This window comes from Rhododendron vialii, chromosome 11a, assembly GCF_030253575.1.
Source record: "Rhododendron vialii isolate Sample 1 chromosome 11a, ASM3025357v1".
Classification (NCBI taxonomy): Eukaryota; Viridiplantae; Streptophyta; class Magnoliopsida; order Ericales; family Ericaceae; genus Rhododendron; species Rhododendron vialii.
The window spans coordinates 5,608,184-5,622,099 of NC_080567.1; the positions used below are offsets into that span (position 1 = coordinate 5,608,184).

A 13,916-nucleotide genomic window follows, 5' to 3' on the forward strand; every position below is an offset into this window, starting at 1 on the left:
TTGCTTCCTTTCCCATTTATCGGAAAAAGAAGAAGCAAACCAAGACTTTGGATTGCCCTTTCTTCAAGTATTATTTCTCATAGTGTTTGAGATTTTGTTCTGAATATTACTTTTGATTCTTATAGACTTTTCTTCTTTCTATTGTTTAGCCCCTGCATCACCTCCTAGGGTCACTAGGAGTCTTCGAAAGAGAGGGAGAGTTTAAGAACTACTACTTCACCTACTTCAAAATCAGGTTCTAGTTCTCTTTTCCTGTTGTTTTATCTTTTAGATTAAGATTCCGAACATTGGCTTGTGATTTCTATTTCCTTCACATCTTTGAAGAAAAGCAAGGCCTCTTCCTCCTCTAAGAAGAAAATCTTGTCAGAGGAAGAAGAACATGCTGAGCTTTGTAAAGCTAGCAAGTAGGCTAGGGATAAAGTCACAGCAGAGGAAAAAGGAATAGATGAAGAAGAAGAAAAAGATATCTTAGAAAAAGGTCTAAGCTTAAAACTCCTCAAGCTCAACCTTAAACCATTCTCCTTCTCATCGGGTATAAGCTCCTCCTTATAAAGTATTGGTTTAACTTGTACTTTCTTCTTTTAATATTTATTCTTGGTTCAGAGTCCACCTCAAGATACCTCTATGGCTGAACCAATTGCTAAAACTGAACCAAATCCCACATTTGATATAAACCTTAATAAACCTGAGGACTCCTTTGAGCCTCAAAATCCTGGTTCTCCTATAATCACAAAGGGTCTTATTAGTTCTCCTCTTGCAACCCCTGAGATTCCAATCTCAGAGTCTTTGGAAACTCCAATCTCATAGGTACATGCCATTCTCATATTCCCTTTAGAATCTTTTGCTCTCAAAGTTTTAATATTTCACTTGTTCCTTTTAGAGTCTTAGCACAGATGTGCCCACCTCTACTCAAATTCCTCCCCTAGTGGTGGAATCTCAAACACTTAAAATTTTTGCACAATCTGTGCCAGAAGAAACCATTCCACTGGAACCTCAACCATTTAAGGCCACTATTCAATCTTCCCTTGAGGAATCTACTCTACCAAAGGTATTTCCTTTCCTCTTTTATCTTCTAGAATTTCTTTCAATATTAAAATAGGATGCTGCTTCAAACTTAAACCTTAATAGGTCTAGTCTCTCTATAGTAGCATCCTCCTCTACTACCCCTTTCTTTGATGCGAATGCATTAGCACGAGGGTTAAAGCTTATTATAACAAGATTTCTTTACATGTTCCAATCCCAATCAAACTAACCCTTGTGAATGAGTTAGAGTTTTTATTAAGTCGTCCTTCTCCACATATTCAACTTGTTTTCTCTCAAGAGGAGATTCAAAAGTTGACTGAGATTTGTCAAGGGTTTGTTGTACTGGACTTCTCACTTCTGATTGAGCACCAATTGATTGATCAACTTGAAACCTGTTGTCAAGCTTTGGCTTCTCCGAAGCCAAATAATGCGAAGATTATTCAACAGCTTCAACACTTAATATCTAGGATTAGAAGTTGTTAAGACCCATAAATTTGTATAATTGATTTAAAAGTTTTATAAGAAATAAAATGAGGGGATTTGTTAGGAAAATTGAGATTTGGGTTAATGTGTTAAAATGTTGCACTTGAGGGGTGAGTGTGTGATATGTGCTCAGTATATGTATATAACCTATGTGTGCGAGCATAGGGGATAACTTTCCCCATTTCTCCTCTCTCACTCTCCTGTTCTTTTCTCTCTCTCGGCTCCCATCTCTCTCTCTTGCTCTCTCTCCAAATTTCACCAAATAACCCAAAACCCACTCAAAACTACTTCCAATCCTTCACTCCCACAAATATTGTGGCCTGTATTTCGCTGGTTTGAGCTTGGTGGAGGCGTATCCTGTAACGACCTGGATTTTTGACCCAATTTTTTTTAATACAAATTTATACTGTTAAATTCCTAATTCAATAATTAATTAGATTGAATAATTAAAATATATTATTATGTGTACAATTGATATTATTTGCACTATTGAATAAGATATGTATTTAAACTTTAGATATACAGGAAATCAGTGATTCATATTCATCTCTTATCTTTTCTATCTAAACCCTAAGTAGAACTTTATTCAAACTAACTCTCCACTTCTCTCTCTCATCCTATACATAAAAGCGTCCAGATACATTCTCACCATGTACATACATGCGTCCACATACATTTGAATTGAAAACCCCCCAAATGTGGCACTTGTCCCCCATCTTTTTATCATTATCAGTATCACTCTCCTTTCTCATTCCACCACTTCTACACTTATCCTCTCACCTTCTCACTACCTTATTCTCTCTCATTATACATACCCACATAAATTCAAAAATTGAACACCAGTATATTATTTTACTCCCAATTCTATTGTTGAGTCTAGAATAGAGAGAGAGAGAGAGAGAGAGAGAGAGAGAGAGAGAGAGAGAGAGAGAGAGTTGTGGCCATAGGTGTGCGCACACCGTGAGTTTCGTGGGCACACCGCTGCTGCGGGTCCTATCAGAGTGCCGCCGGACGCTGCCCCGAGATTTCAAAACCACCATGGCGATCTACGGACACCGTACAACATTTATCCGAACTTAGAATCGCGTTTGAGGTAGTTTTCCAGAAACTCGAAACCTTAATCTGCATTTTAATGGAGTTTAGACTTAGATTTAAAGTTTATTGAAGATGATGATCTGCTGTTAAATTGTTAATTTATTTTTAGTCCTGTTTATATTAAAATTCAGTTCGGTTGTGCTAGAATGATTAGTGTTATACCCTGTGAAAATTTATGATCGTTTAACAAGTGTTTGATTGTGAAATTATTATTGATGATGCATTATTGATTTGTATTTGGGTGGACGTTTACGTGTTTAATAAATTATTGGGGTAGATAAATATTTTTGAAATATTCACAAGAATATTTTACTAGTAAAAATTTATTTAGATTGTAAACAAGAAATATTTTAGATTATATATTAGTTAATCTTTAACTCTAATAAATATTGACTAGAATAGCCTCTCATAATTTTGTTGTTATAAAAATCTCATATTAATATTTAATATAGTTAGTAAATACTAAATTTAGCAATAAGTATTTTTCAATAAAAAAAATTAGTTTGTAAAATCTATAAATAATATGAGAGTTAAAGAAAATGTTTAAATAGTAGAAATGTTTTATAAAATTTCTAAATGAGAGAAATAGACTTAATTTTAAGTGTAGTAATTAATTGTTTGACTGAATATTATTTTGTTACTCGCATGATAAATTCTATGACATGATTAATTTTATCGCATGGTTATGTGTTGTTAGTACTTTTAGTTGAAATGTTGAACCGTGTGATATTTTGTTGTGGCTGTAGATTGGACAAATAGGTTCCCTGGGTGGTTACGAGTAGTGACTCATGTAGACAATGTTAAGTAAATGGAAATTGATAAAGTGTTGGAAGTGTGATTGTGTGGATTGTGATTTGAGCCATGGTGATGGCAAGGGTAACCTATGGGGCCCTGTGTTGAAATGGGTTACCTGAGGGGCCCGGTGTTGTGACGCTAACGTATGATACGTCATGGAAAGTTTCTCTTCAAGGAAGAGAATGGGTCCCATGAGACGGTTATAGTTAGTGAGACGTTAATGTATGATACGTCATGGGAAGTTTCTCTTGGAGAAAGAGAATGGGTCCCATGAGACGGTTATAGTTAGCGTGGGGTAGTGGATGTCCGACCCTAATGTACGATACGTCATGGGATGACTCGATCCTCCTGTTATGGTCTTAAGTGAGAACATACTCGGTACATAACTTAGATGCGCTCACCTAGGACCCTGGTGCAGGACAAGCAAGAGGAAGGGTGGACCCATGAGACGATTGTAGTTAGTGGATGTGGGAGGAAAGGATCTCGCGGAGAGAATCCTTAGATTACATGTAAGATGATGGATAGTAAAGAAAAAGACGATGTGTTATTATTTTGTACCTTCGGTGTATTATGAATTATTATATTGTTGATGTGCATATTATGGTATTGGGTTTTAGGATTTCTACTTAGTGAATTATCACTCAGGATACGTTTGTATCCTGGCAAATCGTTTGCTTCGGCGTTCAATTTGCCAGAGTGTGCAGGATTCCACAGTGGAGCACTTGATACAGGTGGATCCCCTGAAACGGAGTCTGGGCCAACATTGCTTGGAATTTCGTGTCAAAACTAGAGTTGCTTTTGTTAAATAAATGTACATAGATTTTTGTATTATTTTGAAATTGTAATTTTTGTATAAGGATAAATAAGGGCCTAATAGTTTGTAAAATTCAGTGTATTTTTGGGTTAATGCTTCCGAAATTCCTTGAGGAATCGGGGCGTTACAGGCGTATCCCATTTGATATTAACCTTTGGAGCTAGGGCTTAGAAAACCCTTTGATTTTGTTCTTCAATCTTCAGGTAGGGAATTCTAACTCTCCATATATGTTAATGACTTATTTTCTATAGGTTGATTTGTGCCATTGATCATTGTTGTTGTTGTTGTTCAGGTTGTTGTTGTCGTTGAACCCATGAAAATCTGCAGAAAATCTGCTCCAACTGAGGTGGTATCAATACCATTTTGCCAGGTATTGATACCTTTGTGTTTCAAAACCCAAAAACTCACTTGGTATCAATACCATTGGTCCTAGGCATCGATACCCTTGCGTCTGGAACGTTTCTTGGTTCAATGGTATCGATACCATTTCGCTTGGTATCAATAATTGTTGTTTAGGGACAGTTTTTCAACCTCTGTTCCAAACTTCATCTTTTGACCCCGATCACTTCTAACTTGTTCCAAACACTTCCAAAACACCCCGTTACATGATGAGTATTCGTTAAGTTTGTGGAGTATCTTTGCATTTATTACCCTTGTTCGGTAGAAATTTTACATTGATGAATCACGATTGAATTGGAATGACATAATACGAGGATACGTAATGCTTGACCATTCTCTGACATAATGCGAACATTCAGGACTCATCGATGGGTGAGTGCCTGGCAGAGGACATCGGGGTCCTTTAATTGGCCTGACAGGAGCTATATGCTCGTATTCGATACTTCAGGACCTCCTAATGGGTAAGGTGCCTGGCAGAGGACATTGAGGTCCTTTAACTACCTCGGTAGGAGCTTCGGTTCAAGACACTTGTATGAGACACAAATGGACATGTGGTACTTTCAAAGGTTACTCATCGAGTTGTGCAGTTGGTTATGAAATTGAAGTATTGGATTAATGGCTGTTGTTATCGTCCATTCTTCGAACCTTGTTATCATTATTTTCTTGAGATCATACTTGTATTTTATTTACATCTATTGTTAGATTAGGGCTTCATACTGGGCTGGTGTAGCTCAAGCCTTACATCATTTTCAGGTACTAACTCGGGGCAGTAGCTTGCATGTCTGGAGTTAGGGGTGTGCAAAAAAATCGAGACCCGACGAACCCGACCCGACCCGACCCGACCCGAAGGGTTTCGGGCGGGGCCGAACATGTGGTTCGGTCGGGTACGGGTACGATTTTCCAAAAAAATTAGTTTTCGGTTCGGGGCTCGGGGTGCTGTTTTTTTCTTACCCGACCAGACCCGACAAAAAAGGCAACGAATTCATATAGTTTATTTCGGGTTTGGTCGGACCCGACCCGACCCGACCCAAAAAATGGGTCACACGGACAGGTATCCCCCCTCCTTCTGTTCGGGTTCGGGTCCCAAAAAAGTGATAACCGACTGGTCGGGTCGGGTTCGGGTTCGGGGCCGAACCCGACCCGTGCCCACCCCTATCTGGAGTGCTTGGATTGTGGACATTCTTTTGAAAGCTAACCAAAGGAGTAACACATTCATCTTTGTAAACATCTTTTGAAAGATGCATTTGTAACTAATATTGTAATTCTTGACTGAGGAATATTTGTAAACTCTTGACTCTCTTTGATACTCTATACTTATGTTGATTCGGGCCATGGAGCCAAAGATGTACTATTGGAAGCTATTGGAGGTTGAAGTGCTATTAAAGAAATGGGAATGTCAAACTATTTTGGGTTATCGTACAGATTAATGTGAGGTTTTATTTATAGTAACCTTTTATAATTATGCTAAAAATCGAGGGCGTAACAACTTGGTATCAAAGCATAGGTTTAGAATACCTAGAGACCGTGGGGAGACGTTTCGTCTCATGGGTTCAAAATGTCGCGCCTTTTTAACATAACTTGTGCATGCTTGTGTGACTAACCTTCATGTGACTACTTGGCATTGCATTTTAATATAGTAGAGTGGTATAGAGTTGTTATTAATCTGTGTTGGGAAGTTGGGGGCCTTGACCTCATAGTAAAAATATTGTGATTAATAGTTTTTCTTTCTTATATCATGTAGTAAGACGCCTCCGTGGACGCGTGATAAACGAGGTGGGGCCGAAAACTGGGGTGGTCGTGGCTGTGGGGTACCCCTTGAGGATGAGGTTAGTCAGCATGGGGAGAATCCAAGTGGGAACGCAGGAGTTGGGGCCGGTTGGGGTACAAGAGTATTGCTTGTTGAGAAGCAATTTGCTAGGGACCTCGTCGCAGCACTTACAACTGCAAATCTATTAAACCAAGCTCCTAGAGGGAATGCCGACGATCGAGCCATGGTAGCGATGCGAGAGTTTAGCCGTAGAAATCCTTCGATGTTCGGTGGGACTAGTAGTAACCCTTTGGTAGCCAACCACTGGCTAGCTCAAATCCGCAAACTCTTTAGAGCTCTCAATATCACCGAAGACAACATTAGAGTAGGTATTGTGGCTTTTCAACTAGTTGGAGAGGCTGGCAAATGGTGGGAATCTGTTATGGAAAGTAGGAAAGATGCGAGGAGGGCGGCAAGGACCACGGCTCAGGGAAACGAACCGAATGTTGAAAATTTGACATGGGCTTAGTTTGAGGCGCTCTTTAAGAAGCAATACTTTCCGGAAACTTCACATGAAAATTTGAGGGATCAATTTGAAAAACTGGAGCAGTGTAATATGATCATTTCAGAGTACGTGCAGAAGTTTCAATCCTTGTCTCGTTTTGCCCTAGAGTTGGTGGCTATGGAGGAGAGGAAGTGTCGACAATTTGAGAAGGGGCTGCATAGCATTGTGAGGAGAATGGTGATAGCCCAGCATAAGATGAAGTTCTCTGAAGTTGTGGAGTGTGCAAGTCGCATTGAAATTCTGAAGAAAGCTCAACGAAATGCAAGGGCTTAGGAACCAAGGCAATCAGTGGGAAGTTTAAGTTCTTCTTCGAGCAGTTTCGGGAGTCAAGGATGGAAGAGGCAGAGTGAACCGTCTCAACAACCATCAAATCAATCCAACTTTAAGATGCCTACTTCTTCGGGTACTCGGGGTGGCTCATCTAGACCTTCGACTGTCTGCTACAAGTGTAATCAACCCGAGCACATCCGTACTCAGTGTCCGCAACTTCTTAAGGCGTGTTATTATTGCGGTAAAATCGATCATCTTGCTTGGAGTTGCCCTCAAGGGGCGTGACCACGTAGTGAGTCGGGCTCCGTACAGCAGCCAGGGGCAGGACGTAGTGTTGGCCAGCAGTCCTTTAGAGGTGCTCAGAGGTAGCAACGGCCTCATTTTCGCCGGGCATCATCGGTTCAGAGTTCTGAGGTTGACTGGGGAACGAGTTCGTCCGCACCTTCTTAGGGTTCCGGTCAGAGGGGAGGCCTTCTGTAGGGTCAAGGTACCCAAGGGCATGTTTTCAACATCAACACCAATGCTTCACCTTCTGTCTCTCAGGCTCCAGAGGCATCTGTTGTGAGGGGTACTTTCCTTTTATTCAACTCTTTTGCTAGAGTACTCTTTGATTATGGAGCATCGCATTCTTTCATTGCTGCATCATTTGTGTATGCATTGGAGATGGACACCGAGAATCTTGATTCGCCGTTGTTCGTCGAGACACCATTCGGGGGAAAGTCATCTCTGAGTCATGTCTGTAAAGATTGTGAGCTCGTTATTTGTGATCATCGCTTTGTCTTTGACTTTATCGTGCTGGATATGTCGGGGTTCAACCTCATTTTGGGAATGGAATTGTTGTCTACGTTTCACACTACCATCGATTGTTTCAAGTGTCGTGTTCACATATGTTCTCCTAGGGGTGTTTGTTTCGAATTCCACAGGGAGCGTCGAGAACCGTTAGAACCGTATCTATGTGGGTCATAGGAAAAAGAGTCGATTTACCTTATGTTGGCGAGCTTAACGTTAGATGAGGATGTGTCTACACGTGGGGAATTACCCCTAGTGGTTCACGAGTTTCCCGATGTATTTCCAGAAGTGTTACTCGGTTTGCCTCCTAAAGAGAAATCGAGTTCACGATAGACTTGCTTCCAGGCACCGCTCCTATATCAATTTCTCCTTATCGTTTTGCGCCCGCCAAACTTAGAGAGTTGAAAGTTCAATTATAGGAGATAGAAAATTTGGGGTTTATTCATCCTAGTACTTCATCATGGGGAGCACCGGCTTTGTTTCTCCAAAAGAAGGATGGTTCACTTCATTTGTGTATCGATTATCGTAAACTCAACCGCGTGACCGTTAAAAATAAGTATCCCATGCCAAGAATCGATGACTTGTTTGACCAACTCCGAGGTGCGACTTGCTTTTCCAAAATCGATTTGAGGTCCGGTTATCACCAATTGAGGGTTCGTAGAGAGGATATTCCTAAAACTGCCTTCCGTACTCGCTATGGTCATTACAAATTCGTTGTGATGCCATTCGGTTTGACGAACACTCTAGCTACTTTTATGGATCTAATGAACTGTATCTTTTGTGCTTACCTCGATCATTTTGTGGTGGTATTCATCGACGACATTCTTATCTTTTCATCCACGGAGGAGGAACACCAAATTCATCTCACCATCGTTCTTGAACTCTTGAGGGAACACCGACTATACGCCAAGCTTAGTAAGTGCGAGTTTTGGTTACCCGAGGTTAAATTTCTGGGTCATGTAGTTTCAAAGGGAGGTGTGTCCGTTGATCCGGGGAAGATAGAGTCCATTATGAACTGGCAACGACCGAAGAACGTATTTGAGATCCAAAACTTTTTGGGGTTGGGCGGGTACTACCACCGTTTTGTTTTCGACTTCTCTCGTCTAGCGGCATCGATGACTAGACTAATGCGTAAGGGGACCCGTTTCGTTTGAGTGACTCGTGTGAGGCAGTTTTTGAGGAATTGAAGAGGCGATTGACTATCGTGCCAGTTTTGATTGTGCCCAAACGTGGAGTTGGCTACTCTGTATATTGTGATGCGTCTAAGGAGGGATTGGGATGCGTACTGATGCAAGTAGGGCGAGTAGTAGGGTATGGTTCGAGGCAATTAAAACTCACGAGCGAAACTATCCTACCCATGACTTAGAACTCGCCGCCGTTGCTTTTGCTTTGAAGAGTTGGTGTCACTATCTTTACGGTGAGAAATTTGAAGTCTTTTTCGATCATAAGAGCCTAAAGTACCTCTTTTCCCAAAAGGAGCTTAACTTGCGTCAGCGTCGTTGGATGGAACACTTAGAAGATTATGACTTTGAATTGCATTATCATTCGGATAAGGCGAACGTTGTGGCGGATACGTTGAGTAGAAAACCAACACACTTAGCGAGCTTAGCCATACATAAGTAGAAGATGGTAAACGATTTAGGCTGTTATGCTTTGAGGAACTTCAAGAAGGGATTACATTGTGCAATCTCACTGTCCAATTGACCTTATCGGCACGAATAGTGGAGGCTCAACAAAATGATAGAGAGGCGGAGGAATTTTGTACCAAATTCCTTTGCGGGAATGCTCGAGATGGGTGGATAATTCACGCTGACCGAAGCTTACGACATCAAGGGAAGTTGTTAGTACCTGTTTCGTGTAGGTAGGAAATCCTATGAGAGTTTCACCATTCACCGTTGGCCGTCCATCCGGGAGGAACTAAAATGTATCATGACTTGCGTAGGCTGGATAAAGAACGATGTTGTGATCTTTGTGTTCAAGTGTTTTACGTGTCAACAAGTAAAAGCCAAACATCAATGACCCGCATGAGAACTACAACCGTTATCGGTAGCCGAGTGGAAATGGGAAAATGTGACGATGGATTTTGTTACGGGTTTGCAAAGGGGGCATGTTGTTATTTGGGTTACTGTGGACCGTTTGACCAAAACCGCTCACTTTCTACCCATCCATGTTACCGATTCCGTAGAAACACTTAGTCGTTTATACATTCAAGAGATTATCCGACTTCATGGAATTCCCGTATCTATTGTGTTTGATCGAGATTCGAGGTTTACCGCACGTTTTTGGCAAAGTTTGCAGGCTGCTTTGGGCACAAATCTCTTGTTTAGCATTGCCTATCACCCACAAACTAATGGTCAATCCGAGCGAACAATTTAGATTTTAGAAGATATGCTTCGGGCTTGCGTTATGGATTTCTGGGGTAGTTGGAAAGATCATCTACCATTAGTCGAATTCACGTACAACAATAGTTATCAATCGAGTATCGAGATGGCGCTGTATGAAGCCTTGTATGGGAGACAATGTCAATCACCCGTGTGTTCGACCAAATTGGGAGAGGCTACATTAGTGGGACCGGATATGATCAGAGAAACTACCGAGAGTATGAGATCGATTTGCCAACGACTTTTAGAGGCTCAAGAGAGAACAACCGAACAAGTCAAGGTGATTCGTCAAAGGTTGCTAACCGCTCAAAGCCGACAAAAGAGCTATGCCGACCATTGTCGACCCATTGTCATTCGAAACGAGAGATCACGTGTTTCTTAAAGTATCGCCACGTCGAGGCTTATCGTGTTTTGGGAAGAAGGGAAAGCTTTCACCACGTTATATTGGTCCGTTCGATATTATCAAGAAAATCGGAGAGGTTGCATACCATTTGGCTTTGCCACTAAGATTATCGAATCTGCACGATGTGTTCCATGTCTCTATGTTGAGAAAGTATGAATCAGACCCATCACATGTGTTAGAATGGTCCGAACTCGAATTGGAAGTTGATGTATCTTATGGGGAAGAGCCAATACGTATTCTAGATTCGCGCGATCAAGTGTTGAGGGGTAAAACGATACCGTTGGTTCAAGTCTTGTGGAGTAATCAGGGTAGCAAGGAGTCCACATGGGAAAGAAAGGATGAAGTTAGGGAGAAATACCCGCACCTATTTCCAGAATGAGTCGATGTGAGTCTTTAATATCAAAATTTCATGCTATTTGACTTGTAGCATAATTTTAATGATCATGATAGTTGTAACGACCCTGAATTTTGGTCAGTAAAAATTTCGTTAAATATTTGAATTTTATTTGAATTACTTATTTTCTCTTGAGTGACTATATGATTTCTTGTTTTCGTGGTAGTTAGATTTTTGGTCATTGGTTTAACTCTCGATTAGAAACCCTACTTGACCAATTTAGTTAATTTCCAACCGATTACTTGGAGGAACCGAGCAACCAACTTACCTAGTTACTAGATGAACCTTTTGGACCTTTTGAAACTCTTGAACCTTTTGCCTTTACCCATTGGTCCATAATGGTTAGGGTAATTTTTGTCCATTGGACAATAAACTTTTTTTAAAAAAAAAAAGTACATGTAGTCTTTTCAAAATTTTATTTTAATAAAAGGTACTTGTACTCTTTTGTCCATTGGTTATTAACCGCAAGGGAAACTATTATCCATTGGGTAATAACCGTTAGGGAAGTTAGTGACCCTTGGATAATAGAGTCTTTTGACCAAATAAAGTACCGATGTGACTAGGGAACCTTCCAATAAAGTTGATTTGACTTGTACTTTATTATTATTTAAATGGGGAGAATCCTAGCCTTTTTATTTAATTGGGGTACTTGGTACCACACCTATATTTAATATAGGGCTTTTGTCACATGCTTAAAAGTACTCCTTGATTATTTTACTATAAAGGTTTCCTAGTAGCTATTGTCCATTGGATAATAAAAGTTAGGAGATTTATTATCCATTGGGTAAAAGAGTTATTCTTTTAACTAGTCTTTTTTCTTAAAAACCCATGTGATGAAGTACCAAAATTTTATTTTGAAAGTACTTAGTAGCCCTTGTAGCCTTTAAGGCCTAAGTTTTTCTAAGTACTCTTTTATTATTTTGTATTGGGGTTTTGTACCTAATTGGATTTATTTATTGGGGAGTTGATCTTCCTAGAGTACTTTGTACACTAGTTTATTTATTTAAATCAACATGTGCCTAATTGTATTTCTTTAATAGGATTTTGATTTGAAGAATCTTGTACTTGTACCTTTGTTATTCTTTCTTGTTATCTATATATATATATATATATAAGTGTACTAGGGGGAGAGAGAGAGAGAGAGAGAGAGAGAGAGAGGAGAGAGAGAGAGAGAGAGAGAGATGCCGAGAGAGAGAGAGAGAGAGGTGCCGAGAGAGAGGAGGGAGAGAGGAGAGAGAGAGAGAGAGGAAGGAGAGAGGAAGATGGGTTGTACCTTGACTTGACTTTCCTACATCTTTCAAATCCTTGGGTAAATCTTCTTCCTAACCAAACATAACTCCCATTTGTACTTCCATACTTTGTTTAAAACCAAATCTTGTACCATTGTCTCCAAATCTCCCAACAAATCTTCCATAAATCCCATCCAAGGACAAATCCTAGCCATGCAAGCCTAGCCTTTATTAGCCTTAGACCTTGACTACAAGCTAAACCTAGATTATAATTACCTAGATTCACCTAAAAAGCCTAAGATCTTACTTGATTCTTTAGCCTTACACCTAGGATATGATTGGACAAAGCTATGACTTGGTTGAAAGGTTGATTTGATGACTTGATGGAGCAAATCCATGGAGGATTTAGAGAGAGAGAGGGCCGGCCTTGTGAGAGGGGAGAGAGCCAAGAGTTTTGCCTATAAATAGCACCCCATGCTTCTCATTCAACTCACACCTTCACCTAGCAACTTCTCTCTCTAGAAAAATTAGTGTTCTTTCTTTTGTTCTTACTTTGTTCTTGAGTTGTTCTTGAGTTCTTCAAGAAACTCAACCTAAGCCGCCACTAAACCGCCACTCGACCACCCTCTCGATCCAAAAGTAGTAGTAGTAATAGTCAAGTAGAAGTTTCGAGAGAAACCTTTCTCTTTCGAAGCTACCGGAGACCACCGTAGGAAGTTACTCCGCCCGACCACCGACGTACTTTCCGATAGCCGACGTACCTTCCGTAGCCGACTACCGCCAAGAAGTAAGGTAGAATACCTCTACTCACTTCCCTAAGTATAAGTAGAATCCCTCGTCCACTAACTCAAAGTATAACGTTGTTATTTTGAACCGCTAATTATATGTAGTTCATCCTTACGTACTTATCGTTTGATTAGAAGTATTCGTATTTTGATCTTTAAGATAGTTATGAGTATGCGTATATGAGTTGCTTGTATTACTTGTGGTATGTGATAAAGCATAAGTGATTTCACTCCAAAGACGTCCGTACATGTGGCGTTGTGCTTTGAATAAAGCATAAGTGATACACTCCAAAGGCGTCCGTATATGTGGCGTTATGCTATAAGTAGTAATTGAGCGTGATGAGTAATATAGAATTGGATGATCTTGTTAGGATGATTCTTGCTTACGTTTGTCCTACCGCGGAGTGTTTACATGTAAACGAGACACGAGAACCGAGAAAATAGAAACATGACACCTAGGGTGTGGTTAATAAAAAGGCGTGTTTTGAAAAGGTTGAAACATTTTGGAAACCGCGATGTGGCCGGACGTGGTAGCCCATCGTGTGGATTGTGAAAACCGCAACGTGGCCGGACTTGGTAGCCCGTTGTGTGTATGAAAACTCGTAATGTGGCCGGACTTGGTAGCCCATTGCATGGATTGTGAAAACCACAATGTGGCCGGACTTGGTAGCCCATTGTGAAGATTGCCAATGCGGCCGGACGTGGTAGCCTCATTGGTAATAGGGCTTGGTTATCCGCGGAGAG

General features: G+C 40.5%; 1 protein-coding gene across 1 annotated transcript; it reads left to right on the forward strand.

The window, feature by feature from the left end:
* The first annotated feature begins 10,499 nt into the window (after positions 1-10,499).
* On the forward strand, positions 10,500-11,143 carry LOC131306811 (uncharacterized). Its single transcript, XM_058333236.1, has 2 exons — positions 10,500-10,641; positions 10,746-11,143. The coding sequence occupies exons 1-2, from the start codon at positions 10,500-10,502 to the stop codon at positions 11,141-11,143; spliced, it is 540 nt and encodes a 179-aa protein (XP_058189219.1).
* The last annotated feature ends 2,773 nt before the right edge of the window (positions 11,144-13,916 follow it).

Excerpts from the sequence above, each read along its gene's own strand:
- LOC131306811 (XM_058333236.1), top strand. The coding sequence starts at position 10,500 with ATGTCAATCACCCGTGTGTTCGACCAAATTGGGAGAGGCTACATTAGT. Across the intron at positions 10,642-10,745 it reads GAACAACCGAACAAGTCAAG|TATCGCCACGTCGAGGCTTA; the intron begins GTGATTCGTCAA and ends TGTTTCTTAAAG.